We start from the raw sequence: 27523 nt of genomic DNA, 5'->3' as shown, positions 1-27523 counted from the left end.
AATAACTTCAAACTTCGTCTTATATGACGCAGCTGCTTGAAGGTGGTAATGATAAAACTATAGCTGTTAATTACTAAGCTACGAAATTATTAAATTTAGTCGCGACGTGTGTTTTATCATTCCCCGTCCCTATTAACGAATAAGGTAAATTATACTTTACTTCGAATCGGCTAGTTTTACTAGTGAAGGTAATGAGGAAGTGCTAGAGTACCATGATGTTGGCGGCCTTGGAGTTGCGGCCCTAACTTTGCGGTTGGCAACACTTCGGCCCTATCTTGGCCGTTACCTCATTAGGTTTGCTTAGTAGTATAAGAGAGGCATAAATATGGTTTTTTATTACTACAATGTAACTAATTATGAAAATATTTCTTTTTCCTTGATATAACAGATTAGGCCAACAAGGTACATATGATCAGTTAGCACTATTCTAGCTGTTACTAATTCAAACTGTCATCTTTAAAATACATGTAGGTTGAAATTTTATACTCTTATACCAAGGTTACTTCTCCTGATAAGAACAACGTGGTCAAGCAGTCACTAGAGAAAGAAGTTTAAAAACTGACATATTTGCAGTTTTAAATTATACATATGCGTTGAATATACTTGTTTTACCAAACTGCACAAATAACACCTTTTTTGATGATTAATTTGGTCCATAAAATTATTGTTTTCGTTATCTTATATAGAGATTTAGAAATCAGCTAGTGCACAATTCAAGTTTTTCAACGCGCTGACTAACCTGAAACTTTGTCATTGTTTCAATAAACAAATTCAGAAACACACTACTTTGTTTTAATATGTAAACCTTACAGGATTACTATTTTGAAGTTGTTATATAATACAAACTTAATAAAATTCATCAGTTTTTATTTTGTTTCCCGTATGATAGAAACTGTTGTTTACCACATGGATTAAAGTGTATTTAGGCGCTGAATCGTATTTCTGACTTCGGATTCGTGACATTCGTACAATATGATTGCGCATGAAAAAAGCGCTTTTCTCATAGTGATGAAAACTATTATTTAACTAATGACAGTAAATAGTCAATAGGAACTTTTTTTATTATTTTCGCATGTTTAACCATAGCCCAAAATATTTCCCCACCTTTTTTGAACACTCTATAAATATAACAGTTGTTATTAAAACATTTCGCATTGTACGTAAAGGGCACTCTAGGAAACTGTGGTGTTATGTACAGATTGATCAGTATTTATTGGTTTAAATGCAAATCGTTGGTTGAAATTGAAATATAAAACTGGTGTACCCCAAACTTAAGTACTGGGAGTCTTTTTGTTTGTGATTTATTTTGATAATTTGTTACGACTAAATTCTAATGAAGACTAAATTTCTCGTAGATCTCAATCCTTAAATTTTAAGACGGGCTTCAATAATTGTATTCTTTGTTGAGAATAGTATAAATACATTTAAGTATCATCTGATCACAAAATATTTTAATTCATGTAGCCTAGAAACATTTTGAGTTCTTGACTTCTGAAAAGAGACTTTCGGTACATATTATATTCTTTAGTAACAGCTTTAATATTTTATTATTATTGTATAAGATATCACCATTACTATTATTTCTCACTTTAAAAAAACACTAAATAGTTTCCATTTTTTCAGTCTTTCAGTGAATTTATAAATTTAGTTTCCAAAACATTCACAATAATATTTTATTTTAAATTTTTTCCCCTTTATGAGAAAATAAATACAATAAATAGTAACAGTACTACGTGTAACGCAACGCTCGTATAGAACTCGGTAAAGACTTGAATATGAGGAATTTTATACAGATTTAACTTTCTTATCTAAATCTCAGTTTCATCAGATGCAATGAAAATAAAACGAAAGTACTGAGATGTAAGTACGAGTATATCCCATCTTCCTTGGCATCATGCCGCGATGTGTCGCGACGCCACCGACGCCACCACACCGGGACGCCCTGGAGAAGCCGGATACATAGATTGGTCATACAAACAGTAGGCCACCTGCTGCTGTGAGTTCGGCCCCATTCATGTCCATAGACCTCATTCATCTTTTCCTCTCTTTCCTGTTTTACTTCTGACAATAGCCGAACGTTTCCGCTTTTAATTTTAACGAAGATTCCAGCTGTGTGTGCTGGCTGCGTCAATGCGGGAGAGATTATAACGTTTATAGTCAATATTTACGACAGTTGTAATACGTTAGAATGAGTTGCCACCAAGTAAAGTGAATTATCGGTGCACTAATTTCTTCCTCAAACTGTTATAAAAATTCAAAATATACTTTTGTGCTGTGAAGTTATAACATAATTTTGTGCTGCAGTATTCTACATTTGTAAGTTCTCACAATAGCAGAGTGCACGATGCCGAATTTCACCAAAATCAAACCATTAATTGGTCCTTACCTTTCAAAGAAAGTTTTAGCCAAATGTAACACTTTTGAGCCAAAATGTACCTGCGAGTTCTTAACTCATTATGCTCTTTAACTGTTTGTTCATAACCACTTATACCATGTTCTAAACAAACTCCCATACCGCTGTGGATGCTACTTTTATATCATATAAACATAGTTTTCTAAACTTTCTCCTTGACTGCAACTTCCTTACTAAACAGGAATGTCGAAAAAATATTCTTTGTTAAATACACTGTTCGTCTTGTTCATTGCGTAGAAGTCATAACGTGTAAAAATATCTGTTGAACACCTTTAACAATAAAGTATGGCAAGCTGAATAATAATAAACAGACTGACAACAACCACTTAATATTTAGCTTATTTTCTGGGTCTATTCCAAAAAGACTTAAGAATTCAACAACTAAGAGTGGGTGATTCGTTCATTTTTCAATAGATTTAGGATATTTCAGATTTTTCCCTTGACATCATTATACAAAATAAAGTCTGCTTAATTCGAAATCTTGGATCTCAATTTTTTTATTGGTTCCTTGAGCTTTGAATTATTGAAGTTTCACTGTACCAAAGAAAGTAAATAGTCCAGGTTAAGCTTGGTCAACACTGTTTAGGAGATAGATACAGAGGTAATATTCCGCTATACGTTCGTGCGAGCTCTAATTAGATTACCAACCTAATTCTGACTAACTAGGAGCCTAGTATAACATATCCGTTTCCCCAAGACTTTCACAGTGCTTTTTAGATCTGCGGAATTATTTAGGGAAAATATAATTTTTATTTTAAGTACCCAATTTTCGATAATGTACTTTATTAGCTTTCTAGTGTAAATAAAAAAAAATTATATACTGGTGAGAACCACTCATCTAAGAATACTTTAAAATGTATCGGATGGTAAGAATCGCATATCTAAACACCTCTTAAAAACACCGAATGTTGTGAACCACACATCTAAGAATATTTTTAAATGTATCGGATGGTAAGAATCGCATATCTAAAAACCTCTTAAAAAACACCGAATGTTGTGCACCAAACATCTAAGAATATTTTAAAATGTATAGGATGGTAAGAATCGCATATCTTAAAACCTCTTTAAAACACCGAATGTTGTGAACCACATATCTAAAATTTTCTGAAAATATATAAAATTTTAAGAACCAAACTTCTAGAATCCTCTAAAAAGTCATAAAATGTTGAGAACCACACATCTAAAATCCTCTGAAACTATATAAAATTTTTAGAACCGAACATCTAAAAATTTCTGAAAATATACTGACTGGTGAAAACCTCGTATCTAAAATCTCCTGAAAATTTATGGAATGTTCAGAACCACGCATTCTAAACACCTCTGAAAAAATATCGACTATTGAGAACATATATCTAATAACATCTGAAAATTTATCGAATGGGGAGAACCAGACATCTAAGGTCCTTTGAAAATGTATTGGCTGGTGAGAACCACACATTTAAGGACCTCTAAAAATGTATTGATTGGTGAGAACCACACAGGTAAGAACCACCTCTGAAAATGATCTTAATAATAGTATTAAAGTAATGAGCGTATACATCAATAGTTTTATATTTAGACCCTGCTGATTTTAGTCTTGTATCTACTTTTAATATTCAACTGAATAATACAGTATAGCGTGTTCTTAAAAGAAAAGAAAATATAAATATACACAAGATGAGAAAATACGAAGTTTAGTGGTGCTGGAATATTCATGAAAACATAGCGGGTAAAAGAAACTACAACTTAGTTCGTATTTCGTATTCGTATTTCATTGGTGATAAGAGTTTGTTGTCGGTACCACATGATGTAGAGTCGCATAGTTTATTCAGCTGTTTGATTTCTTATGTTGATTCGTAAACGAAAAAATATAATACTGATGAATCGCAATCCGGGACTACTCTGGGTACAGTAAAAAAACCCCGTGGGTCACTTATGCATGTGTAGTCCCAAGCGTGTCCTGGGGAGTGTCATCATTAACCACGTATGTCAAAATATTGGGGTAGAAGATTTGTTCGGTAGATTTAGATCAACTTGTGTAGTACCGAGTTTAAACAAGTGAAACACTTCTTTCACCAGATCTTGGTGATCGATAAATTCGTGGATTCACATGTAATCGATATCTTGAAAGCCGTTCAACACACAAAGAAATTCTTGGTTACAGAAAGTTTTGGGGCAATTATAGGCATTCCGTAATAAGTTTTTCCAGATCCATAAATAACGGTGTTGTGAATTTTTAAAGTATAAACGGCTGCTATTTAGGAGCTAATTGGCGTACCTAGCTGCCAACGAACTTACAAGATAAATTTTGTGCGTACAGTAGTTTAAATTTCTTTGGGGTATTTTTGAAAGTTATATTTCACACATTTCGTTTTATACAACACATACACATAGATACAGATACAAAACTTTTGAACCGGGGTGGTTTTGGGTTCTGAGGTTCATTTTCGGTAAAATTATATAAAAGTTTTGCTTAAGTACTACCATGTGGACAATTGCAATAGACTAATTTTGTTTACAAAAAACTGCCTAAAAGATAATAATCGTCCCTGCAATAGCAAGGTAAATTTAAAACGAGATCTCCAGCTTGTAAGTTGAATTTGAAGTAACTTATGTTTCAATTGTTGTGCTCTTACCTTCAAATTTAACAAGAAATTACATTTTTTTTTAACTTTAGTTACAATAACAGTGTTCTTAGAAATTGATAGTTAGATATGGGGCCAAAGGTGTGTCCCTTTATCACGGGGGATAAATACAGAGAAAAAGTAAACTGTTGGTGTATATTATGTCAAGCAAAATCTAAAAAGGGAAACATTTGCATTGATACATAGAAAAACTGTGCTATAGTCAACTAGAATAATGAAAATGAATTCTTTTCCCAGCAAGACAGTGCTTTAATCTATTTGAAGCAGATTGTTAAAAACTGTTTAAATAAGAAATCGCCAAGCGTTGAACTGGCCATGGCCAATTACGTGGTCACCTAGGTCACAGAACACTAACTCCGTATGATCTTATTGTTTTGGATTCGTTATGGCCCGGGTTTAAAACAACAAAGGGCAATTCAAGGAAAGTATCAGGAAAGTGTTTGCGAGAATTGATAATCCCTGTTACGCATGAGTTGACTGGGAGCATACATTCGGATATGGATGTTGTAACACACATTGATTTAATGCAACATTCGTTTATAACAAATAATCTGAGACAATTTTTATTATTTTGATTACAATTTGAAATATTTATGTTAAAATATAAGTTTTATTTTTGTTACAAGATGCATAGTGCTTAACTCAATACCTTGAATATCACCAGCCAAACGTACATTTCAATTCAGATAGGAATTATTTAATTTTTCCAAATTCTTCAGCAAGAAAACAATATAATATTAAAATTAAATCAAAGTAAACACTTTAGATTATAGTTCTTAGTAATAAAGGCAGTTTTACAGGAAACTGAATATTGTATTGCGTAAGCAATAAAATTGCTGTTTGATATTGGAGGATTTTATAAATTCCTAACCTTATTAAGAAATCCCGTAACAATACCGCAATGGAAACCTGTGATTTATGTTTAGACTGGTGACGTTCTAAGTTGCAGTAATCGGAAATTAACTGCGATATTCAGCGGTAACAACAAAGATTTGAGGGATTGTTTTGTTGAATAAAATTCTAAAATAAAAGAATGGAGCGAGGAAACAGCTCCTTTTATAAGGAAAGACTGCGGCTGAAAGTCTTTTATCAAGTTGTTGATTAATTTCCCAGTCTTTGTTTAGGTTCCGTCAACTCCCCAAGTCGGCGCCGGTCTGAGTTATAGCGGAGTTTGATATTGTGTTGTCTGATCTGTGCTCCTGTTCCTCATTTCCAGAAATCCTTCGGTGACCTCTTTCCCAACGTAGGTTCAATCCCATATCTGGGTCACCATACCATACTCCAAGTCTGTTCCGACCTCTTTATGGTTTTCTGTGCGGACGGTAGAATCGTTGAGCAATCAAAATGCTGTATAAATCGGTCTACGTATTCTATCCATTAAGATCCCGTCATGTAAAGCAGCATAAAAGATAATTTCACCATCAGTAAGGTACTAAGAAATATAAGGTTAATGTAAAAAATCATAAAAAGTCCTTTAAACCATATGTTTGTTTTGGATAGAGATTAGATGTTCTTGTTCATTTTTAATTTATAGATTTTTAAATCGACAACAGTATGAGTAACAGCGTTTCAATGCTGCATAAGTATTCACAATAGTAAGGTCAAACAAGACGCTGAAAAGACAAATACGTTCGGAATAGGTTAGGAGATTCGGAAAAACTACACTAGTGAATTCTGTTGAGTGATTTTCGTTACTAAGCAGTGATAAATTGACCTTGGTTTGTGCCTTATCAGTGAATTTCTAACTATAGCATATCCTGCGTATCCTAGTTGAAAATATCCTGTTTATAGTATGAGGTATGGGAATGAGGACCGAAAGAAACGGCATGTTTTTAATAAATGAAAAAGCTAATTTTTCTTAGGTTAAAATTTTATAAAATCTTGCCGGTTTTTAAACATTACATTTAGTAAAACACATTTTATTTTCTTAAACCAAAAGTTATTGAAACGTGTCATTCATGTACGTATTGTAAATAACTTACTTCTCTTACATTAAACCGTTTTTCATAGCCCTGGTTTCAAAAATTACCCAAAACTGTAATTTAGTAAACAAAACATTGTTCATTATTTATTAAAATCACCTTAAACGGCTGTGACTCTGAATTTAATAAACGAATAATCCTAATTAAAACAGTATTTATACTAGCAGATGTTACAGTAGAAGCTACTGAAATATCAGTGTATACTCAAATGCAATGGATATTTGCTCAGGACTTTGGTGCTAACAGTTCAATTCGCCGAGCTTACGGAACTTCCGACTGTCCTTTACGTCTATATTTCCCCGATCCAGAAGTTTTTTCCGGAAATGAAAATATTATCCGATGATCATCCCTTATCTCAGGAATGTCTGCCATATGAAAGGGAGTTTCCAATGTCAACCCCTGCTATGTTGAGAGGAAGTTAGTGTTAGCTGTGAATAGTAGTTATGTTAGCCTATGTTTTGTTTGGGATTTTTTTGCTCAAATCATGGCAACACTATTATAGTATTAACAGTTTTGACCACTTCTCTTGAAGTGAGTTGTTACAAGCATTATTTTTGCTAATCTTTTAAAATAAAATTGTTTGTAGGATTTACGTTTCGTTTAACAATAAACATTGTTATAGTCAGCAAATATTAATATGGTCATAAAATAAAATACTAATGAGATAATACTTTTGTATTTCGTAATATTTTTTTACCAGTTAAGTACTGTGAATTTTACATACAATATGGTGTTTGTTTTTTTTTTTTTAAGATAAAGATAAAAATCGACAGAGAGACGTAGACAAATTCGAGAAAGGTTATGAATATATTATTGAAACTATTTAAATTCGATGGTCAACACATTTTAAGTACGACTCTGTCTGTGGGACAATCTGAAACGTTTATTGAAAACGTAACACGTTTTACGTCCACTTACACATTAAGTTTTCACTAGCAAGACTGAGCGGTAAATTAATGGTCTTTACAAAACTTAAGAGAGCCGGTAAGACATTGATGTGTACAAAATGAACTGTATATAACACTTACTATAGTCATGCTAAACATAATAGAGGTAAATTCTTAATTATTTTGGAAAATTTAATGTAGCCATAAATTGAATCACTACAGAGTATAACATATCTAAATTTATTGCAGGTTTACGTGGCGATATCAACGAGATAAGCTTAATCCAGCAGCTGAAAAAACATTATCTGTAGAGTTCGTACCTCAAATACTTAGGGTCCCAGTCTAAAAGCACAAAAAATCATTGACGGCAAAGCTCCAGATCACTTATAAGTTTCTTCAGGAGTGATAACTACACTGAATACTAAATCAGATTTTCATAACAAATCAATCCATAGTTTGTCTAATCTGGAACGTTCTCAAAACTTGAGCTTTGATGGCGGCCGCAGCCGTGATGGCGGCTACTGGCCAGATGTTCGGGCCGACAGCGCTCTACATCCATCACGGCGACGTTTCATTTGCGCTGCAGCGGTCGGCGTCAATGCGTACATGATTTAATAACGATCCACATTTAAATTGCGCCTGTGTCGCCGTGTAATGGGCTCATGCAGACGCTGTCCCAAGATCTGATTCCGGCTTCCGAGAACAGACGCGACGCGACGTGCTCGGGTGTGAAAACCGTTCGTTAGAAATGTTGTGTAGGAAATGAAATTAACCGGACTTGTCGCTCCGGTCACCTAATAGATCAAACGTGAGTAATCGTTATCCAAATGGTCGTTTTATAACCCGTTCGATAAATTTACTCGACTATTACGCCTCTGTTTTGAGACAGGCAGCTCTCACGAAGAAATGAGATTTTTAGCAACACGTTTTGATTTTTAATAGGCCGTATCTTGATCGCAAGTGCCCTTCCAACATCGTTCTTGTCCACATTTTTTTACATATAAATAAGAGTTATATCACCGTCAGGCGGCTAGATACCGAGAAAGTCACCACTGTATATGGCCTGAGTCTGATTTCAACAATTATTTACGTGTATGGCGGTTGGTTATAAGTGTATCGAACGAAACAAATCGGAGAAAAACATTATTGTTTAATATTTTTTAAATTTTAAGGCCCCTTTATTTCGTCCTCCACCAAAACTAGCGCGGCTGATGATCGATTTCTTTCTTAAGGGATATTTCTCTATCTACTTAAAGAAAAACCAGACTGGGTGCTTTACAACTGCAAACTGTCCCTCAGTTTCTGGAGTATTAGTCTATGGTTATAAGACAAATATATCACTTGTTTTTTCCATATAATAATGTTGTTTCCAGATTCCTGAAACAAAGCTTAAAGTAAATCGTCATAAAAGCCTAAAATCCCTGTAGCTTAAAAAAAAAAAAAAAAAAAAAAAAAAATGGAATGGCTCAATTTGCTAACTGTTGTATGATTTTTCCTTGATATTGGTGTTGTACCATGTACCATTTATCTAATTTAAAATTTCAATACCCTATACCGCCACAAGACTTTAAAAGATTTTGTTTATCTTTTAAATAAAACTAAAGATAGTTCAATGAAAGGTGACAATATTTATCAGTGCTTTTCATAGCTTAGTAATAAATGCATAATTAAGCTCTCTTACTATCATGAAATAGTGAATATGTGTAAATACATGTGAGACTAATTTATTCTGTGCGTAGGTGTTGAATCTCCTAATAATACTATCTTTTCATAGAACAACGTAACACAAGGCGCCAATTCTAACTTGACTGCCTTCAAAACACAATCACTATCTGGATTTGGGTTTGAACTATTGATAGAAACTTAGTTTTACTATATAATCCAAGTGATTAATAGTGCGGAATAAATGGGAAGCTTACGTCTAATAATAAGTGAAGTCTCCAACATTGCAGAAACAATCACCCACTTGTATTTCCCGCTATGATCATCATCTTGTTTTTTTAACGGAAGATGAATTTACTGTCTTTGGCAGATCTAAACATAGACAGAGTCCGTTATAACGACTCTGGATTTATGGATTTTGGCCATCATCATTGAGTTCGAAAAGGCGCTTGCAAGCATAGTCTTTCATTTCTTCTGCAAACTACATCAAACTTACTTTGTCCTTCGGCATTATTGAGTATTCCTTTGAAAATATCCGAAAAACAACGATAAAAGTGAGGGGAAGGGGGGAGTTAAATAAATTGTTAAAGTATAGCATGTCCTTGTCAGTAGAGCAGGGTCTTCAAAGGTTCTGAGGAATTAAGATCTATTTGAGGACTAGCTCTGTCCATAAAAGAGCATTTCATGGATATTTTAGCAGATTGAATTATCTCCACTTAACTGCTGATATTTGAAGTTCCACCAACTGCTTCGATGGTATTACAATTTTCAAAATACAAACGATCTAACCTAATTAGCGATAGATTTGATCTTATTAATACAATGACTCTTTGGAAAATATTAGACAGCTTCCTCTAATATCTAGTTTTTTCGTCAAAGCATGTTTACTAGAATAGCCAGGTTCTTCATAAACACCTACGTCATGCACGTATCATTATGAGGTGTTAAATATTGCATCTCAAGCCTCCACTCTCATCCTCCCCTTTCTTCTCCACTATCCATCGCCTCCATTGTCATCTATCTCTTCAGTTCCATCTGTTTTGGAAGACTGCCAGTTGCCCGAGTAACCTTTCAGACCCAGCCCATAATCGTACATCACACGTGTGTCACACCTAGGTTCGCCTAATGTGCAGTTTGGTTATGTAGTTACCACAGAACTGTCTGAATTATGTTTGTTGTCTATTCTACATTAAGGTATTATAGTTACAAAGTTTCTATGTAACTTCTGGTGGAACGAATCCTACATTCAATCTACTTTAATACTGTATATGTTGTGAAAACTATCAAATACATCCGTACGAACAAATGTTGCTGATCTTTCAACACTATTTTCATTTTATAAACATGCATGAGACATGTTTATAAGTATCTTTTAGTGTAAACTTTAACGTGTTTGTTGACTAAATCAATACATGACGATCTGAAATTGGGTCTTAGAAACCTAGAGTTTAATTTAGATTCCGAACTATGCAAAACAACATGGAACACGGAGGAGGATCTTAAATATTCCTCTGGAGATTAAGATACAAGAAATGCCGAACTTTTGGTAAACCAATTGATAAACTATGTTTCAGACATCCTGTGTAAAACGAGAAGGTTCTCCTCTCCGTGCTTTTCCTCAGATCCGTTATGTCTTACTTTGTAAGTTGGTAGATTTCTATTTTCAACATGTCTCCTGAGAAAAATACCTAAGCACAAAATTGCTTAAAAAAAGCCGGAATTTGTTCATTAAAAATCAGTAACCCTCTTGAGTTAATTAGTTCTCACGCTGCGACAGTAGTTACATATCGGACGTACTCTGTCACACAAATTCATTATTGGAACACAGTTGTCTTGTAATCCACAATCACTTGGTATGAAATATATTGGCTTCTACAAGAGCGAAGGTCTTTATAAACAGGCCTCCAATCTCCGCTGAAAAGATGAATTGAAGACTAGGGCAGCCATGATTTTGACTCAATAGCATTAGCAGATAGGGAATGCGGTTGGACCTGGGCCCAGGTAGTTTCACACCAGCACACACGTAAACCCTTTCCTCTCCCTCCACGCACACGCACAAGTGCAAGGGGATCAGGACCAGTCGCATTTCCGCCCAATAGGAAAGACTGCTACCTAATGTCCTTCCCCAATTAAACTCAGATTTTTAAAAATTGTATCCTAAAGTGATTAGTACGTATAGATTGTAAACATCATAACAAGAACAATGATACCAGACAGCTTATAGTACACAGAAACTGTCACAGAGTATCGCTTAGTCATGAGCTTAAGAAGATGTTAAAGAATAACCCGCTCCTGAGTGAGAGGGTGCGTGCGTGTGAGGTAACTACCTAGACCTTCAGCCGTAATCCCAATTTTCTTATACTATAGATTGCAATAACCCAAACAACGTTAATAATCGATAAAAGTCAAGTTACATATAATAGATTGTTTCAAGTCATCTTGAAAAATAAAGCCTTCCTCCCAATCAGTTATTTAGCTATTCCCTAACTTTATACACTGGCTTTTTCTTTTGGTACTTTAGAATACTAGGAGATAAATACTTAATCAAGGTTTCCTGTAATCAATTACAGAGCTAGTTAATTACAGCACGTACGTAATAGTGAGCTCGTACAGGCCTGTAAAAGCTAACTGGACTGCACCGTTTTATTGATATCAAAGAACGGTCCGGGTCCGTTTGTTTCTCCCATTTGAGAGACTGAAACGTGCACATCGCGCCGACTGATGAGAGCTAACTCGATTTCGCCGTAAAGCACTTGCACAGCTTGCCTGCAGATTAAAGAAGTGCTAACAAGATTCCTCGGTCCACAAAAGACAAGGTTTTAGTTCGGATCGTTTTTAAGGATTGAAAATTAACTAGATCTCTAAAGGAACGTATCTGTAAATTTTAGATTTCGGACCTTTTTACATAATTTCACATTATTGTAATAATACATGTTTTAAGAATATTTTCATGACTAGACTATGAATCCATCTTTTTTGACATCCGATTAACTGTATGTCACAAAAATAATTACATTAAAAAGATCAAATCCATACGTTTTATAATACGTACGATTGGTCAAATAAATTATCCAACATTGAAAGAGATTCATAATACCATTCATATTGTATTAAAAATGTGTAGGACCGAATAGAACAACAGAACACATGGTGCGTAAGAAATTTATGGTTAATAGATTACCAACAATGCACTCCACGTTTATTGATTTGTGTTTTACAAGTATTGTAACTATACAATTATATAAAAATCGAAATGGTGTTTGCCTATGTGTTCATGTGTGTTTATCAATCACGTAAAAACTAATCGACTGATTGTACTGAAATTTTACATGGTCATTCTTAAGACCCCTTGTTTACAAAGGCTTATTCTTTCGAAAATTCCTCGGGCTACATATCCACAGGACTCTAGAGCAGCGAAAAATCCCATCTTAGTCTCTAAAGATGCATTAAAGCAAACAAGTCTTATTAATTACTAAAAAAAAACTGTTAAAAGTAACGAACTATTCTATATAGTAACAGTTTTTTGACAGTACAATCATATGTTTAGTTAATTTAACCACTATTTTCAATTTGTTTACAAGAAAATGCCCATTTAAGTAAATTAAAAGTTTTAATAGCAATTAAATTTTAACTGCACATCTGAGGAAATATTAAGTATGCAGTGCTTTATCAATACTATAACATAGATAATGCGTGCGAATCCACAGGTAACTGCTAGTATCTATTAACAATCTCTATTGCACATTTTTAGTACAGCCTGTTCCAAATTAAGAATCCGTTCGAATGTAGGAAAAGTTATTTTACAAACTTTGGTCCAACTTTTAAAGTATTTATAAATAAATTATTATTGTTATTACGTAACATTGTCCTCAAATTCTAAGGTATGCTTCAAATATTACGTCTCTAGGTCTCTCGAAATCTGTTTAAAAGTACTAAACAGACATACAAGAAATTGACATTAAAAAATAACATATAATGTAGCGCAAATGTTGAAATTTGAAGTAAAGTCTTTGTATGTTTGTACACAACTAGATCTGTCATATCGAGTAAAATAATTAAAACAGTATAAGTAACAGAACATATTACTAAACGTAGCTTAGCAACTAACAAAGAGAACAAATAGGTTTAAAAGAATAATGAACGCACTATAGTTAATACTATTACTTCAGATTTACACTAAAAATCATAAAATGTACTATAATTAGTAGAATATTGCTTTGCATTTTTATGACGAATACCAAATTCAAACTTTTGTAATTACCAAGAATTAACAAGCCACAAACATTAATAAGATTCATAATTACTTTAAAAAGGAACATCAGTTTTTGTTAATATTATATGGTATTATTATTGTTATTTATGGTAAATTCTCTACAGTAATTTATTTGTTAATCTAATCCACTACTTTGACTACCAAGCGACGACACCGTGTCTTCTAATGGCAAACACATTACATACTGTTGTGCATTTTGTATGGAATGGTAGCACAGTTCAATAACCAATTTCAAACCATTATAATATGTCCAGTTTGTTATTTTGACATAACATTACCCTCAAACCGCATCTAAGAATTTTTAAGACTGAGTTTACATTTATTGGCTAAATCATCCTCCCATCTAGTCCAAGGGCCAATTTGCATTATATAGGCATACAATCGGGGTTTTCTTGAAATAAATATTAAAGATTTTTTTAAGAAATAAATTTATCATCAGCAATGTTAGTATAAGTGGAGGTTAAAATCGCAGAGTTAAAATAACAAACGATAATGTTTTCACAGTTTATGTTTTGCCTAACTTTATACAATTATAATCGACTATCAGACACATACATGAAATAGTAATACCACCGTCAGACAACTGCGTGAAGAGACTAAACTTCTACACTTTAACACTTTCTATTCGTTAGCTGATGCTGATATACGTGTCTCGCGGTGGGTTATGTGTCAAGCAAGCATAAGCATGAGAAAATAATACCATTTTTTTTTTAATCCTTTTGATATCCTTCTTATTTCGATCTCCGCCAAACCAATCTTGGCTGATGATTTTTTTTTATCGGAAATTCCTTTATAAATATAGAGGATAACCAGGTTGTGTCCGTATACATGCGAATTTGCTCTTGGCTCCTTGACTGATTTATTAGCATGTATTTAGCATCTAATTAGCATGTATTAGATATTCGTGATATTTAAGTATTAATTTTCCATATTTGAAATTTGAGCAATAAAATAATTTCTTCTTAGACCCAAAAAAAAAAAAAATGAATTTTATACTCTTATTTATTCCACTGCCATTCGTTTGACACGGACTGAGTGTGGCGCGGACAGGGGTTTATCTGTCGCATTTAACAGTGCAGAAGAGTGTGTCATCGCAGTGAGCCGAGTGTCAATATTGACAATGCCACCGACCTGCCTCACTCCCCTCTTATCACGTCTTATCACTTGATGAAAACTGCTATCTTATCGCAACCTCTCCATTAAAAGATTGCAGTTATTAATTTTGCATTTCTCCCGTTTAAATTTAGCATTGGTCAGCCTCAACTTGAAACTGTTGGGGTAACTCGAATTTGGCAAGAAACGATTAGATATTAAGTGCACAATTGTGTCAAGTACAAATGAGTAAAATGAAACGCTTTTTAATAAGGTCACTAGGCATTTTATTTTAAGGGCAGGTACTTCTTAAAATCGTGTCGTTATCGTCTGGAGACTTAACGAGTGGTTCCTCGTTGGTCTACGGAAAACTCAAGACAACCCTCTCACCAAAGAGAGCAAAATGAAAATCGTTTAAGATATTGTTTATCTAATGTATAAATAATGTTAATTTAACGAAAATTCTAAAAATTGTATTTATTACATATTCAGGTCAAATATGCTTAAAACTCCCATAACGTCGTTTTCTGGAGATTTTTCAAAGCTATTAAGCTCTACACCGAAAATGTACTATCACTTGCTTCTTTAGCTAATATTTTCCAGCTCATTGGCCTTCAAGGTTATGTAATACCTTCGTTTAAAATTTAAGATGTTGAAAATACATGATGTCCAAGATACAAAACGGCACTAATGTATTTTCGAAACATCTCATAATTTAATATAAGCGACATCCTGTTTAAAGATTCATATCGGCTTAGTTTAACGGGATAGGTTATTAAACCAAGGTTGTAAATAATTAAGTTTAATATGTAACTGAAACAGTTAAGACGTTTGTAACCTGGGCAACCAAAATTAGCGAATCTTGGCGTATAAAGTAATGAATGCATTTTTAAACCATTATGCCACAACCATTCAGAATCAATTGCAATTTCCTCGTATTTCCAAGCTAGTGACTGTTAAAATTACTAAACATGTAAGTTATTTGTATGCACGTTTGATCAAATAAATTCTTTATAGTTATATGAACTAAATTAACTTTAAGTAGTTGTCTTTAATTACGGCTACATAACTGGATAAAATAGTGTTTTAAAGTAATTTTGCGCTCCTTGTTATCCTATGTGGGTGAATTTACGTTACCCCTCTTTTAGAGTTTATTTGCATTTAGAGAAAAATATTGATAGAAAATAAATGCAAACCTGAAAATAAACGAGTATTTAATAGTTATGTTTAATCTCTATTTTCCTCTGAGATTCTGTTTCAATTGCGTAGTAAATGTTGGTATGAACAATTATATGCATTTTAATAATAAAGTTTGGTATTAAAATTCTAGTGTTTTTGAAGGTTTAACAATACAAATACTTGTGAGTTTGCTGAATATTATCTAATGTAACAGTCAAGCGGCATTAAAGTTAAAAAAATGGCTGAACCTATTAAAATAGTTTTATATCAATAATTTCAATCCCTACTTCCGCATTCACACAGGAAATATCTTGGAATTTTGAATAGCAATAAAGATAAAAAGCTCTTCTCAAAATAACATAATGGGATTGGAAATGAAATAAGTCCGTTTTATTTAGCCACAAACTATAGAGCACATTTATATTTCTAAAAGACAAAGTTGAACGTAAATGCATGTTATAAAAGGATCACTTTCATAAAGTTATAAAAGATAGATAAATAAGGAAACTTTGATTATTTTGAAAGTGAAATTAGGATTAGGCAACAAGCCGCAAGCCGATTCAGAAGCATGTATTAAAATGTTGACAACCTTAAACGTTTTATTTCAACAATAATATTTCTATTCTAGAATATATTAGCAATATAATAAAAATATTTATATATATATATATTTTTTTCAGTATTTTGCCTGGTTTAAACTAACAATATAAATAAATAAAGTGGATAGGTGTAAATTTGATTTAAAGAAATTTTATTGCAATATAAAAAGAACCTTATTGTCTTACTTTGTAAAATTAAAATTAAAATTAATTTATTTGATTTTGTTGTAGAATCTGATAACATAATTAAAATAATCTGTGCTATAGCCATAAACTAAATATAGATTATCTTTGCATCTACACTTTTATAACGGGTACGTAAATGTAGGCTATAAGAATAATTGAATTATATTAACATAGTAGACATTACAGTGAAAATACCGATATATATTCTCCAAAACAATTACCTGCCATTAGTGTATTTATAACCTAATTCGTTTGTATTGATAACCTCGTTATTAAAAACTTTATAGCCTATTATTGGATTGCAGTATATTATATTTTCCAGTTTGTAAGTAACACTCAATATGGTTGATATATAATTTAAAAATTCTAATTATTTAAAATAATAACATTTCTTAATAATAATGGGGCCAATTAGAAGTGTGGACGAAATCTCGGATGAAGAAAAATATTGTACTTCATCAATGCCAATGCCGTGTAGTAGACCTACTCAAACAGTAATACTGTACTATATTAAGGTGATAACTAATATACTAGTTAAAATACATCAAATTTTCACCGTTTATGTAAATCCTGTTGAAGTGCACCCAAAGAACGAGCTTTATAATTTTCTGCATGAATATAACTATCAAGGACGGCTAGTAGGACATAATCGCTTTGCATACAAAAATTAAGAACTTAAGAAAACATAAATAAATGATACACTCCATTATTAACAGTACATTAATATCTAAAAATGCCGTAAATTCTGAAGAAATTTGGAAACATGCATTTATCGCCATTCAACATCAGTAAACTACTGTCAAAAAAAACTACTTTTTAAACATTTTTTATATTATTGAGAAATTTTTACTGAAATACAAATAATATTTGGCTGTTTATTCCAACACCAACATCAGACTATAAGTATTAAAACGCCCTTAAAGCGATTTGAACAAGTAAACGTTTAGCAATTCACATTCACACAACACAAAAACAAGGAAACGACAACAAACTGGGATACATTGTATTTATCAAAGAGGACACTTTTTATATCAAGCATGATAGTAATGGTAAGTGGAGGGTATCTGGTAGTGCCTACCAACCTGAACCGTGTGCGTCTTCTAAGGTGGTTCTGGCCATATACCGCTTCTCGAGCCTGGAACGCTACAGTGTGCACCGTGCGATATCTGTGGCGTGAATTAGTCGATGTACGCAATGGGGCAAGTACAGGAAATGTGACTTACGGTACTAATAAATAAAATGGACAAATTTAATGTTGAATAAATAGAAGTTGAAGGGAAAACATTTAATGTTGAATAAATATAAACAATGAATATTCAAACTGTGTAGCATTATGTAAAACGCTACAGAGGAAAATCTGAATATACGCATAAAATTCTTTGAATTAGATAAGCAATATTACGACAACAATTACTATTAGTTATTAAAATACGGATGAAATTGCTTATGGTTTAAAATTGTAATTATGATATGAACACTCCCAAGATTATTCAGTTCATAATTTGAAATTCATATTTTTAAAATAATAACAATACTGAGTATGAATTGTGTTACACATAGTTTTTGAAAATTAATTTATGTAAATAAAATTATTGCAATGTCAAGCATTTTCAAAAGCAGACCAAAAAATCATTCAAAAAATATAATATTGTATAAAAAGTTTAAGCAATTTTTAAATGGTTTTTTAGTATAACTCTTATTAGTTAATGCAATCGTTTACTCAAATTACCATCATGTAATGTTATTACACCAGACATTCTAAATTTACACGTAGAATTTTACAAAACTAGATTTAAAAATTTAGTTGCAGTTAAAACCGTCAGAAATGATATGAACATTTATTATAATAATAAATAAATTTCATTAACATGGGATATCGCCCTAATGTTAGAGAGAGACAACGCTTTAAACTCGAAAGCGCAAGTGTTAATGTACGCGCGATTGACGAATGCGGCTTTAAAGTTGGCTGAATACTGTACAATAAACAGAAAGTGGAGCGGGTGTTGTTAAAACGGCGCGAATAATTAGGCGCAGGCGAGATGGCAGTGGCAGTGGGCAGTTGGAGTGCGCGGGGTATAGCGGGAGCTCGGTGCATAGAGGCAAGTGCATGGTGTTGTGGTGGGTCAAGTCGGAAGTGCAGCGGGAGAGAGATGGAGGCGCAGGAGGGGGGCATGCGAGGGGGAAGGGGTGACGGGGAAGTAGGGGCCCCTACCTCCCTCCACCGCTGCACCGACAATGCGCATACCCCTGTTGTCAGCTGATATTAAGCCTAAATTTGTGTTGCATCACTGTATCTCACTGTACGCGAATTTTATCCAATATTTTAGCTGTAATACGGCGGTTCTAGTGATATGTCAGGTGTGAAAGTGCGTATGTAACGTTTTGTCGGTTAGGCGGATGTCGGGAGGTGGGGGAAAGTGCATCAGGATGCAATTCGGCAACAGGTTTGCAAACACTTCCTGGTTTGATAGCGAACAAAATTTTCCACTTACCTTAATTTTAGGTTATCCGAAAAATTCTCCAAAATTAATATATAATTTTAAAACCACTCACCTACGATGTGCACCATGGTTTTGGTCCAACTCTGCAACGATTTCCGTATCGCTCGCCTTTCCAGAACACACCTCGCATATGAGCATTCCGCCATGTTGCGCACGGGTTTTCTTGTTTTCCTTTCTGACAGAAAGAGCGCTAGCTCCGTCCCATCGGCCGTGACGTCACCTCCCGTGACGCAACTGGTAGATGCATCGCTCTCTCTCTTTCTCACTCGCTCCCCCACCTTCAATACAACTCCATACGGTTATAAAGAAGGGGAAGGACTTGCTCAGTTTTTAAACTCCCTCCCTTTCAAGGTTCCCTCCCTCCCAAAAATGTTATAATCACTTAGCAACGAAAAAAGAAAAGATAATCAATATTGTGCTTCCCACCACGCCTTCCCTTACCCGGCCGAAAACACCGCCCCTTCTTACTTCCGGCGGCCGTCTTGGTCCGGCACTTCCGGTACTGTTGAGCTGGCACACTTACGGCAAAATGGGTACAAAGTGAGGACAACCCGCGATTGCTTTGTGTGGAAATCGATATTCTCTACAATTTTACATCCCTTGCAGTTGTTAAACTTCACTAACACATTTCTTCACCCTTCAGGAGATTTCTTATTGAATAGTTTCCCGTCAAAAATAGTTATCTGTAATCGCAATACAGTTTGTTGTTTTTGATTATTGTTGACGGTAGTTTTGTATACCAAATTGAGAGTTCTCTTACCGAAATATTAAATAACATATGTTAATTTACGGTAGACTACTCACTAAATATATGCGTATTTTTATAATAATACTACAATTTATACATTTTTAATTTACTGCAATATTTATAAGTTTACAGACAAATGTTTTTAATGGTATCTGTTCCTTAAACAAAATAAAATAATTACTTTTATTACGAATGCAATGTATATCATTGTTTGTAAAAAATACAGTGTGTTTAACTATAAATTATTTAATTTTTACAACATTCAAAAACAAAACTTTTTCAAACTGAAGAAAGTTTTAAGAGAAACATTTTAAATTGCATAGCATATAAGACAAATGCATGAATAAGTTATTAATTTTAAGAAATACATGTTTGACACTATTTTGGCCCATTTAAATGCAGGAAATTAATTTATGATTGAATGCCAAAATATTGCGATCGCTGGGATCTTAATACTCTAATATATAAATTCCCCACTTTAGCTATTCTTCAGAAACAGTGTAACTTAAAATAGATAGTAGATCTATTTATTATTCATGGTCCGCTTAACCGTTATAATTGTTCCGGGCAGTTCAATTCGTGCTTCAGTATCTCAGCAAATTGAAACTATCCAATAACCGAGCTGAGAGTTATAATCCGGTTTCAATTTTATTTCGAAATTTACATCGAGCCGCGCTATATTTGATATACTGCACACGCTGAGCGGCTAATAGAATTAGTGTCGTATGTCAGGCGGACTTGGCGCGGGGCAGGAGCGGCCGAGACGTATAGTGTCGGTTGTGAGCGGCGGCGGCCGCGGCGTCGGGACGCTCAGCTCGCGCCGACGCACATACACAATCGGACGCAGCAACAGGCGCCGCCACCTCTCCTTAGCACGATTATCGGACAACACTGCCCGTTTCCTGGTTTATTCGACACGTGCGACAATAATTCCAAGTGGATTTGTTATAATTTTAAGCTAATTATCTGTTATTGAAAATCTGAATTAAACTTTGTTTTGTTACACGTTTACCTTGCAAACAATACTGTTTACGTACGCGATGTTAAATTAACTAAAGATTTCCTCAGATTAGACACATTTAAATTGTACTTTATACCGATTTATTGTTAGGACGAACGTTACTGCGTATATACTACATTTACATTGTTCAATCGGGATAACAATACGAAGATCTTGCAACTTCTTCAATAAATATAATTCAAATTGATTATAACGAGTAAAGATTATACGGAGATAAGAAATTTTTAAACGAGCAATTCGGAGTTATTTGGCGCAAACGTTATTTTGGGAACATAACGAGTATTATTGGGAGCACGGTAAAACTTACAAATTTCAGGAGATAACGACTCCAAATGAGAAATGTAACGATAATAGGGAGTACGTACTGAACTGAATAATGAATTAAGAATATCCGTGGTTTAAGATATTTTTACGAATTATTCTCTTAGAATCGAGAAGCCCGTGGCGAAAAGCACCCCATACACAGCATGCCATCACAAATCAATCACTTACACAATCGCTACTAACACACGCGGCCGCGCTGAAAGCTTTGCTAAAAAATACTGCCAAATTATTGTCGGAAGGAACGAAAATGGAAGGCCCGCTCTGCCCCTTCCCAAACAGCGCCACCCTCCCCTTAAAAATATTCCATCTCTGTTATACATTAGGGAGCCCAATCTATCGCCGTCTCCCTCGCTCTAATGACCTTTTCGGTTTTTATAGATCGGAGTAACAATCCCCCCTCCGAGCGTCTCGGCGCCCCACCCCCGTCCACCCATCACCCACCCCGGCCCACAACACCCTGCCCACCCTTCGCCCGCGCCCAAAAATACACGAAATTATATAACATCATTTGTTTCGATCGCTCGCTCCCCGGCTACAGGTAGGGCCGCGCATCTGCTCACCACCTACCGCCGCTTCCCACTTCCCACTTCCGGGATACTGCCGCTAGGTGGTTCAATTTAGTGACGACCCAAATTACAGTGCAGCTCTTACGATCGACCTAATCGCCCTACATTTGGATTAAAATCTTTCAATGGAGACACCGCTGTGTAATTAAAATTTGAGAGATCAATTAAAACGTAATTAATTTCCATACTTAGTACATTGAACAGTGCTGTGCCTCAAAGTTACTATGTGTGAAAAAGTCTACGGCAAGCTTCTAAAATTAAATAAATTACTTCGTTCATGTTCATAAAGAATTCACACCTTCGGAGGTACAAACCCATAATTTGAATCTGCGTTTTCTCGTATAATTTATAAGATCCTAATCCTAATAATATTATAGATTCGAAAGTGCCTTTGTTTGTTTGTTTTCATTTCACAAGTAAACAAATTCAACAGATTTCACTGAAATTTTATATGGACATTTGTACGGTCCCTGGGATATAACCTATTTTTATTTCGAAAATCATTCTTTTTAAGTAGCAAATAACCTATCTTGGTCTCTAGAGTAATTAATTAATCAAAAGAGCATTTCTAATGTAATCAACTGTGTTGTAATGTAATGTAATGTAATACACATTGTTCATTATTACAATTTGTTTTCATTTATAGTCTAAGGAATAGCTATTTTTCATGTTATTTTGGATTTCTGCGATTTGATAAATACAGTAAAAATGTTCTAAATCATAAGATGGTCAGAATTTCACTTAATTTAAACTAGCACGCAAGAACAATGCTAGATGAAATTTAACTAAACTGTGCTAATTAATATACTAATTACAGCTCTGAAATACTAAGAATATTTTTCAGTTTTTGAAGAAACAAACTCGTAGTGCCGTTGTTAATGTATTTTACGTATTTTCTTGATCGTGGCAACAAGGAAAACTTAACATTAGCGTCGGAAATATTTCACTCAAACCAAAAGTGCTCATACACGTGCAATTGCGTACGAAGACGTAATATTATAAATAAGAAAGTTCCTTTGTTTGTTTGGTTTACTTTCATCCGTAAACTATTAAGTCGAGTGTACTGAAATTTTACATGGACATTCTTAGGGTTCCTGTGATGAATATTGGTCTATTCCTATTTCAAAAAATCCCTCCGACCTACTTCCCAGTGGTTTCTAAAGCAGCAGAAAATCCCCTTTTGGTCTATACAGTTGTGTAATATAATTTGATAAAGCCTGTTAAATGTAATCAAATGTCCTTTGTAAACATATTGTTGCAGTATGATCATATGTTTAAATAATTTAAACAATATTTTCAATTTGTTTACATTTATAGAGTTAAAGCATAACAAAAATAACAACTATTCTTATTTCAAAATCGAAGCAACATGGCACACATATTGATTCATTCTCGATTTTAATTAATGAACTAAATTGGGTATGTGTATATGTAAAGTGTTGGATCTGGTTTCCCGAGAGATTGTGAGACGCATACTTATAGTAGCTAAAGGGCTAAAAACGGAAGGACTGGACATTAGCGCGATTCAACAAACAATTCGTTTCGTGACTACAATAAGGAAACAAGCGAGCAGCGATTTTGCTTAACTTCTAGTCCTCTTAATTATGAACACTGAAAAATGTGCACCTAATGCATGATACATGACTAATTCTATTTAAAAAATATCTTGGTGCCCTATCGTATTACATCAAAAGTGTTTTCACTAAAAATCCCATGAATTCCGACTTTGGAATTCCTCTACATTGACATAAAATAGTTCAATTGTTACTCAAATCGCGGAAGGTGTTCAAACAAAAGATATTTAATGTTGCAATTGGTGAAACCATGGGTATGTGCTAGTAATTATATAAATACGAGAATAATATAGATATTAAACACAGGCATACGGATGCAGTTTTCAAATTAGTTTAGTTTAAGATGTCCAGATAAATTGAACATTTATCTCTGAACGAAATTTGATAGTCTCGAATCGTATAATAGAGTTGCGTTCGTTTATTGTTAGAGGTGAACTTGAATTACAGGTGTTCAGGAATTAGTGACCCGCATAACGACACACGTTTCCCAAAGAGAACTAAAGCTGTGCCAAAAAGTGGGATTTCTCTGTCAATCAGTCCAACTGTGCGAGGACAGTGGGCTTTGTGTGTTGCCACTGTGTTGACGTTTCAGAGTCCAATCGGGTTTAATGGGACGAAACGTAACATTTCACAATCTCATAACTGACCTCATTTTGTTACACGTTTATTCTACAGATATTACAAAAAGGCTGAAAAATCTATAATTTGGAATAGTGTACTAATTCCTTTTAATATAAATACACCAAAACTAGAACTACGATTGTATCTTAATTTTTCCGAGTAAAACTATGTAACTTTATTCATTTACTAGCTGTTATCCGCGGCTTCACACGCAATTTTCAATATCTGAGTCCTTATAGTATTTAGCAAAAAGCATTTGAAGTGTAATCCTATGAAATTTTTCAAACGTAAGTAGGCAAACTTCAGGTACATATTATTTTAGTGTTCATGCTTAAGAGTATTAGAGTTTAGCCTGATTTATAATGTGTTACTCAGTGTACATATAGATATCTCCAGTGTCATAATAGAGTTACCATGTTGTCCTGGTGAATGAAACAATATTTACATACGTATGTCTGATCTTGATTAATGAACTAAATTGGGTATGTGTATATGTAAAGTGTTGGATCTGGTTTCCCGAGAGATTGTGAGACGCATACTTATAGTAGCTAAAGGGCTAAAAACGGAAGGACTGGACATTAGCGCGATTCAACAAACAATTCGTTTCGTGACTACAATAAGGAAACAAGCGAGCAGCGATTTTGCTTAACTTCTAGTCCTCTTAATTATGAACACTGAAAAATGTGCACCTAATGCATGATACATGACTAATTCTATTTAAAAAATATCTTGGTGCCCTATCGTATTACATCAAAAGTGTTTTCACTAAAAATCCCATGAATTCCGACTTTGGAATTCCTCTACATTGACATAAAATAGTTCAATTGTTACTCAAATCGCGGAAGGTGTTCAAACAAAAGATATTTAATGTTGCAATTGGTGAAACCATGGGTATGTGCTAGTAATTATATAAATACGAGAATAATATAGATATTAAACACAGGCATACGGATGCAGTTTTCAAATTAGTTTAGTTTAAGATGTCCAGATAAATTGAACATTTATCTCTGAACGAAATTTTGATAGTCTCGAATCGTATAATAGAGTTGCGTTCGTTTATTGTTAGAGGTGAACTTGAATTACAGGTGTTCAGGAATTAGTGACCCGCATAACGACACACGTTTCCCAAAGAGAACTAAAGCTGTGCCAAAAAGTGGGATTTCTCTGTCAATCAGTCCAACTGTGCGAGGACAGTGGGCTTTGTGTGTTGCCACTGTGTTGACGTTTCAGAGTCCAATCGGGTTTAATGGGACGAAACGTAACATTTCACAATCTCATAACTGACCTCATTTTGTTACACGTTTATTCTACAGATATTACAAAAAGGCTGAAAAATCTATAATTTGGAATAGTGTACTAATTCCTTTTAATATAAATACACCAAAACTAGAACTACGATTGTATCTTAATTTTTCCGAGTAAAACTATGTAACTTTATTCATTTACTAGCTGTTATCCGCGGCTTCACACGCAATTTTCAATATCTGAGTCCTTATAGTATTTAGCAAAAAGCATTTGAAGTGTAATCCTATGAAATTTTTCAAACGTAAGTAGGCAAACTTCAGGTACATATTATTTTAGTGTTCATGCTTAAGAGTATTAGAGTTTAGCCTGATTTATAATGTGTTACTCAGTGTACATATAGATATCTCCAGTGTCATAATAGAGTTACCATGTTGTCCTGGTGAATGAAACAATATTTACATACGTATGTCTGATCTTATTTCGGTTAAAAGGCGTCTACTTGCGACCGTATATAATCGCATGCGGTGACAGTTAAGTTTTCCTTATTGTCACGGTAAAAAAACTACTGCAAGAAATCTACTTCGGTAGAAAAACGACTACTTCAGAAATTTTTATTTTAAGAACAGGATTAGAATAGGGAAGAAGATAGTTAATTTAGTACATTACAAGGTTTATGACAACACCATTTAATAAAGTTCAAGTACTGTTGGTGTTTAACTTCCCTATTTAAAAAAATAAGCGTAACATAAATCTTTTGCTCCTAAAGATTGTGTCTGATTATAATATAGTTAGTAGACAACCCTTATTCTTTATCTATCATGTACGTATCGAATGTGAAGTAGGATCACGAGGAACTTCCTTAATTATCTTCTAACTATTCGTTATATATAACCTTCACAGAATCTCTCTAGTGAAAACGATCTTAATCTCAGTACTTAATTAACATTACTTCATCTTCGCCATCATAACTAACAGGTTCCAAAATCTTCCTTTCAACCCCGAAAACATTCTTTAACTATTGAAATTCTAACTATTAACTAATAGACTTATTTATAAACAAATTAAATGTGATATAGTAGTAATGTTATAGTTACGTATAAGTGTCTGGACAACCTTTAATCATTTGTTGGACCAGAACAATATTTCCAAGATGGCGGGTATTGTGAATAGCCTCAATCACATTGGTTCCAAGGAAATTGTTGTCGCGTTCTGTAACTAAATAAGTTTTCACATTAAACATATTGTTATCGTTACAAAAGGTTTTCAGCGTGTATACCTTCATTAAAATTGGCAATCCATTAATTGGCTGAGCGTTAGCAACACATATTGTATGAAGACCTGGAATATTTCATTTCTGTCTGTCCATCCACGCGATATCTCGAAAACGAACTAACCTGTACACTTAAAGTTTTGCATGTAGCTTCATTTCTATATAAGAAACATTGGGTACAATGGTTTAGTAAGTCACTTCATTAGATTTTGCGGAGAATATATTTATATTTCCCTTATGGATAACCATAATGGCAAAAAGAAAATCACAGAATAAACACATTTGTATATATAAAAATACAGAATAAAAAAATTAAGAACACTCATATGAAATTTTACCATGTGATATAGTAAAACTTAGTCTAATGAAACGAGCTAGAAATGTTCCTTGAGCCTTATCGAAGCCTGTTTGTTACACGACTTGGTGTGGCGTACTTCTAAGTTTAAAATAAAATAGTCTAATAATTCTTTTTTATGTTAAAAAACTTTTGTTGTTGTGCAATTTCGATTTATTTATTCTTAAGGTTTCTAAGGTAGTTAAAAACTGTGTAAAGACAAGGAGAAAATACTAACCCCTATTATACGCCGAGATATTATGCAAAGAATGATTTAAACTCCTATAAACATGTCCCAAAACTTTGCTAGAACGAGGTTTCCAGCATCTTGTAGAGTGTTTAAGGTGACGTCACTTAAAAAGATACAATCTCAGTTTAGACATTAAAAATCATTGAAAAAACTATAGATAATATTGACTACC

At 33.8% G+C, this 27523-nt stretch overlaps 1 protein-coding gene across 2 annotated transcripts in view; it reads right to left on the bottom strand.

Moving 5' to 3' along the window:
* LOC124359759 (mushroom body large-type Kenyon cell-specific protein 1) overlaps nucleotides 1-19703 on the bottom strand; it is a 129944-nt gene extending 110241 nt beyond the window's left edge. The window contains exon 1 of one of the 2 annotated variants that reach the window (XM_046812765.1): nucleotides 19451-19703. In XM_046812765.1, the coding sequence (XP_046668721.1) occupies nucleotides 19451-19544 (94 nt within the window). In that variant the 5' untranslated portion in view covers nucleotides 19545-19703. The remainder of the gene's footprint in view (nucleotides 1-19450) is intronic. The other variant, XM_046812766.1, reaches the window with a different exon arrangement.
* Between the last annotated feature and the right edge of the window lie 7820 nt (nucleotides 19704-27523).

The sequence above is a fragment of the Homalodisca vitripennis genome, chromosome 4 (assembly GCF_021130785.1).
Source record: "Homalodisca vitripennis isolate AUS2020 chromosome 4, UT_GWSS_2.1, whole genome shotgun sequence".
NCBI classification, from domain to species: Eukaryota; Metazoa; Arthropoda; class Insecta; order Hemiptera; family Cicadellidae; genus Homalodisca; species Homalodisca vitripennis.
The sequence above is the reverse complement of the archived record's forward strand: the minus strand, read 5'-3'. Positions and strand labels throughout refer to the sequence as shown.